At 53.5% G+C, this 5,465-nt stretch overlaps 1 protein-coding gene across 1 annotated transcript; it reads right to left on the bottom strand.

Moving 5' to 3' along the window:
- Positions 1-1,004: 1,004 nt before the first annotated feature.
- Positions 1,005-5,118, bottom strand: Msx1 (msh homeobox 1). Its single transcript, XM_050141409.1, has 2 exons — positions 4,428-5,118; positions 1,005-2,207 (listed from the first exon to the last, which is right to left on the bottom strand). The coding sequence occupies exons 1-2, from the start codon at positions 4,894-4,896 to the stop codon at positions 1,765-1,767; spliced, it is 912 nt and encodes a 303-aa protein (XP_049997366.1). The 5' UTR covers positions 4,897-5,118; the 3' UTR covers positions 1,005-1,764.
- Between the last annotated feature and the right edge of the window lie 347 nt (positions 5,119-5,465).

Genomic DNA, 5,465 nt, shown 5'->3' with positions numbered 1-5,465 from the left:
CCCAGCTTAGTTTCTCATGGAATTAATTCCCAGGCCAATATGAGCCTTGGGACCAGAAGCAATTTCTACCTTTTAACTGTGGAGATGTCCACATCTTCCCCCAAGTCCAACACCAGATACTAGGGGTCTGGATTCCCCCTCCTGACATCTCTGGACTCAGGTTGCCCAGAGCCTTCTTTCGTGGAGTTTGGATATTCAAGCTCCCACCAGACTGGTAGAGGGGAGTACCTAGATTCGGTGAGACTTAAGGGGTGGTCAACTACATAAGAGAAAGAGAAGAGGGGATATAATAGGCTTGATTTACCAAGAGGTCATTTTCTCTTACACATCCTTGTAGAATTTTCCCCAGATTAAACCTGCACTTATTCAAATGTATTTTTCTTGAAAGCCTGAACTTGACTACATAAAAGATAAGTCAGTTTTAAGAGGGCAGGAGAGCAGGACCCAGGTATAGGGTAGCCCTGGGTGTTCAGTACTCTTCAGCGTGGCTGCCTATTTGTGTGTTAACAGAGGCTGGGCTAGCTGTGCAAAGCTCTTTGGACAGTTCAAAATAAAACAGCACACGTTCTGTCTACACCAGGTGGTTGTGTAGAGGCAGGCACACACACACCACACACATACACCCTTCAGTAGGAAAAACAGCATTCAGGGGACAGGAGTGTCTGGATTAGCTGTTGACAGTCATCAAACCATTTGGGCCAAGGCACTTTGTTTCCATAGACAGCTTAAAAGGGGCGGAGGAAAAGAGTCAGTTATGGGGTGGAAAGAGCAAGTGTCGAGTCAGCTTAAAGTGAATGGGAAAATTGAGCCTGATTACCCTAGGTAATTGCTCCAGTTCTCCATTTGACTGTGTTAATGCAAATCTTTCCTGTGTACCACCCCCCCCAGATGATTCCTGAACATCTTCCTGTCGCCTTTGAAAGTAGCTGATGTAAAACTGCCAAACTGGAAAGCAATTATATATGTGAGGAGAAAGAACAAACAGTAAATCACACAACTCAATCTGCAGACTTCATAGCTTGTAGCTTAAAATTAATTTATTTAACAAATATAGCTATAATATAAATGATAATAAAATTTCAAATATACAGTATATTACATAGTACACATGATCCCTTCAAAAGGGATGTTTGAGAGCCACGAAAATGTACTGTTAAATAGAAACAGATTTTGTTTTTTTTACTTTTTTTTCCTGGTCCTGGGAATTCTCTTCAACCTACCTTTGTAAAGCACCAGCAAGTGCCCTGCCCGCTCAGAGCAACGCTTTGCTGCTAAAGCTCTTGGAGTTTGACAGTGGAAGGAGCTGGGCTCCTTGCTTTCTATAGGACTCTGTTCATTTCCCGAAGCACCAAACAGCAATTTCTCTGCGCAAGTCCTGCCTGGTTCCAGGACCGGAAGCAGTTGGAGTCATGGGCCTCTAGTCCTTTTGGCCTCTAGTCTCCTTCAACCTCTAATTCTGCTGGGGACCACGGATAAATCTCTTGGCCTCCGTGCCCTTAATTTCCACATCTATAACTCGTGGGTATAAATCTAGATCCCTCGAAGAATCCAGACCCTTCCAGCCACTTTTCCCCCCAGATGGGATCAGACTTGGAGAAACTGTAGGAAGGAATTGGAGGAACTGCAGCAGGGGTTTTAAGAGAAGGAACCAGACAGTGTTGGGCAGCGGAGATACCAAGGAAGGACTCCAGCTGCTAAAAGAGGTGGCATGGGGGGAGGGGAGAGGGGACTAGTGGCACAACAGAGAGGCGACTCTGGACCCTCCTATGTCAGGTGGTACATGCTGTAGCCTACATGGGCCGTGTAGAGTCCCACGGGCGCCACGGGCAGCGCAGCGCGCTGGAAAGGGCCAGAGGCACTGTAGAGCGAGGCGCCCGCGGCCGCGGCTACCGCTGCAGGGCCGCCGAGAGGGAAAGAGAGGCCGAAAGCAGCGGGCGGCAGCATGGGCTTCGCAGCCATTTTCAGCTTCTCCAGCTCAGCCTCCTGCAGTCTCTTGGCCTTGGCGCGGCGGTTCTGGAACCAGATCTTCACCTGCGTCTCGGTGAGGCTGAGCGAACTGGAGAACTCGGCGCGCTCGGCGATGGACAGATACTGCTTCTGGCGGAACTTGCGCTCCAGAGCCAGTAGCTGCGCAGTGGTGAAGGGCGTCCTTGGCTTGCGGTTGGTCTTGTGCTTGCGTAGGGTGCAGGCCGGGGGACTCAGTCTCCCTAGGGGGCCGGGAGAGGAAAAAGGCAAGGAATTAAGAGTGTATTACTAAGGAACAGAAACCACTCCCAGCACCTCTTAGCTATGGGGCACTTGAAAAATATTTTCTCCATCTGCATGAACACAACCCGTAGGGCAGAAGTTCTTGCCTACTAAGATTCCAGATGAAATCTAGCCACGTCCAATGCTAGAACACAGTTGGGCAGAGACAGTGCCAACCTACCTTAAAGTCAAGGCTTGACCACCCGGGGCCTCTTCTGGGCCACTGCACAGAGGGAAGATGAATGCTAAGGGGAGACATAAAACATCTAGAGGGCCTTAGGCCAGCCCAGGTCACACCGGCTTTTATACCTTAGGCATACATATATTTTGTACCCACCAAGTGTACTGCTAGACCCCTGCAAAGAATGGGTCTTGAAATTCCACACTTTCTGTCAAACAATGCTTCTCCTGGGCTCTAGGGACATTCAAAAGAAGAGAGTCATCCAAGAGGTCACACTGCAAGGATTCTAACACACACTAACAAGCACACCTGTTTATCTAGATGTGATCCTCTCAGTTTTCCCTACAGCCTCTCCTAAACACAGTGTCTGGGTTCTACGACCACCCGAAGCATAGTGTGTGTGTGTGTGTGTGTGTGTGTGTGTGTGTATGTGTGTGTGTGTGATAGATTCACCAACATTGCTTACTTTCAAGAAACTGGTGATGCCCACTTGTATTTTTTTTTCAGCTTTCCCAGTAAAAGTTAAATCTTAGCAGAGTGCTACCACTGTTTGGAGGGCAAGGCCCAGTGAGGAGACTGGGGCTCAATCCTCCATCACCCTGGCTATGCCCGACAACACTGTTGCAGGATAAAACAAACCACAACAAATTTCCTGCCCCGATAACAAAACACATACACACACACACACACACCCCACTTAGAGATTGCCTTGGCTTGGGATCCTAAAGGGTGAAGTTCTAAATCAAATTCCTAAGTCTCCAGGAGGAGACCGCCTCTGCAGCAGCTTCTCCTTTAAGAAAACGAATTGAAATTGAGGACGTCTCACCATGCGGGCTTTGCCCAACTATGCATTTCTTGGCACTTAAAAAAATAATAATAACCCTTTGGGCCCTCAGACCACTAGGATGTGAGTCAAACGAAATTTCCAGTTAACATCCCCCTTCTTCCCCAGCTTAGGCTACGGCAAGTCCGGAAAGAAGTTGGCCGCCAGGCCACTCCAGATAAAGGAGGTTCATAGGGAAATGTCACTTTGGTCAGCAGCAATAGCCCAGCTCTGGGCCACCTTCGCCAACCATTAGGCCCAGGGAGGGGCTGTCTTTTCAAAGACGTTTAATCTCCAGATAAAAATCGTTCCTCAGCATCACGCCATTGAATTTGCAATGCTATTATGTGGTGCGAAATAATCGGAGGAAACGAGGAAAACTTGGGAATTTCCCGTACTCCTGAAATATCTTCGAGCGGGTTCGCAAGGGAAAGACGCCTGAGGGCCGCGAGAATTTAGGACTACCCCGAAACACGCAGCTGGCTGTTGGGTCGGCTTTGAAAGCCAGGTCCAACGCGTTCGGGAGCTAGCAAAGCGATTAATGCGGAGCCCCTTTGGCTGTCTTGCCCCGCCCCCTCCGCTTGTCCACGACCGTCCCCCTCTTACTGAATTATCCACCCGTCCTGAACACCAAGTAAATGCTTAGAACTTGATGGGTGGGGGAGGAATTTTGCAGAGCTCTGCAACCCCTGGAGAGGTTCTTTAATGGAGAGCTGGGGTTTTCGGCCTCTACTACCAGAAAGTGAAACTCCGCAGAGAGAGAAAGTACTGACCGTTGGGCCCATCTAAATCGGTGTAAAGTAACTGGGCTTAGGGTCAGGTGGAGGAGCAGGGTACCCTCGGCGTCCTAAGTACCGGGAGGATAAGAGGGTGCACATACACCGGCGCGCTACAAATGAACTGACAAGCTCAGCGGCACTGCGCCAGGGCAAGGAGCCCGCGAAAACGGACTGAGAGGTTTGCCAGCTCCAGGCCTCTATCCCTCTTCCTGGGTGGGAGTGGGAAGAGGTTCAAAAGGCCTCCTCCCCACCAACGCAACCTCTGCACGGCCTCCAGGTACCCAGATGCAGGTACGCCGACGCCCGAGACAAGCCGGCGCCGGCGCGCGGCCTGGCGCCCTCGGGCCTCACACCCCCTCCTGGCCCCTTCGCTCTCCATTCTGGGCTGGCTACTTACTGGCTGGGGGCGGGGAGAAGCGGGGACTCTGCATCCACGGGGTTCGGTCTGGCTTCTCAGGGCTCTCGGCCTTCACCAGAGCATCTTCTGGCAGCTTGAGGAGTCCCCCGACTGAGAAATGGCCGAGAGGTCGCGGCGAGGAGGGCGCATCTGGGGCGCCCAGAGACCCGGGTCGGGTACCCAAGTGCTGCAAGGAGCCACCCGCTGCCTGAGCCCCCTCGGAGGCCACCAGGACGCTCTCCTTGGCCCCGGGCTTCCTGTGATCAGCCATGAGGGCCTCCACGCTGAAGGGTAGAAGAGAAGCGGGCACTTTGGGTTTAGCCCCCTCCTCATCTGTGCCCATGGTGCTCGCCGTGGCCGCAGCAGCGCTGGGGGCTTGACCAGCGCCTCCCCCTGCAGGCTTGCCGAAGGCGGAGTCCTCCACTTTGACACCGAGTGGCAAAGAAGTCATAGCAGCAGCTGGGGCCATGCAGAGCCGGACCTCCACTCCAGCCGCAGCTCGGGCCCGCCCTGGAGCATGGGTTTCGGGCTGGCTGGGAGCGCGGCCGGCTTCTGCGAGCTCCCGGGACCCTGGCCCCGGCCGATCCTCCCGTGCGAGCCTCCCGCGGCTCCCCTAAAGGCCAGCTGGGGCGAGCTGGGCCTGGATCCCTGCGCCGCGCAGGCCGAGTTCCCGGGCTCACTCGCCGGCTCCGGGTCCGCAGCCGCTCCCCTGAGAACTTGTTAATAAGGCAAGGCCAGCGCGTCAGCGGCCAATCAGCGCGCGAGGGGGCGGGCCCGGAGAGAATCATTGGGCCGCGCTCCTGTCCCAAGGCGCGCCCGGGCTGGGGGTGCTCTGGGCAGAACAGAGCCGGAGGTACCTGGGGAGCCTTTCCGCCCGACTTACCCCGGTGGGCATCTGTCCGGCTGGGTCCCCCTAAGACGTGGACCCTATCGAGTTCGAGAGGAGCGTTCCTATATTAGCACTTCTCTTCTGCCCTGATCGTCCTCCACCGTCCCGTACCCACTTTTTCCTTTCCCTCTACAGCCTACTTTCTTTCC

The sequence above is a fragment of the Alexandromys fortis genome, unplaced genomic scaffold, assembly GCF_014885135.2.
Source record: "Alexandromys fortis isolate MF-2015 unplaced genomic scaffold, M_Fortis_MF-2015_v1.1 scaffold_7, whole genome shotgun sequence".
In the NCBI taxonomy this organism is placed as follows: Eukaryota; Metazoa; Chordata; class Mammalia; order Rodentia; family Cricetidae; genus Alexandromys; species Alexandromys fortis.
This window is presented reverse-complemented; position numbering and strand designations above follow the sequence as displayed.

Bases quoted from the DNA above. Each gene is read 5' to 3' on its own strand.
- Msx1 (XM_050141409.1), bottom strand. From the start codon at position 4,896: ATGGCCCCAGCTGCTGCTATGACTTCTTTGCCACTCGGTGTCAAAGTG. The intron at 2,208-4,427 runs GTAAGTAGCCAG...CCGGCCCCCTAG, and splicing joins CTTCTCCCCGCCCCCAGCCA to GGAGACTGAGTCCCCCGGCC.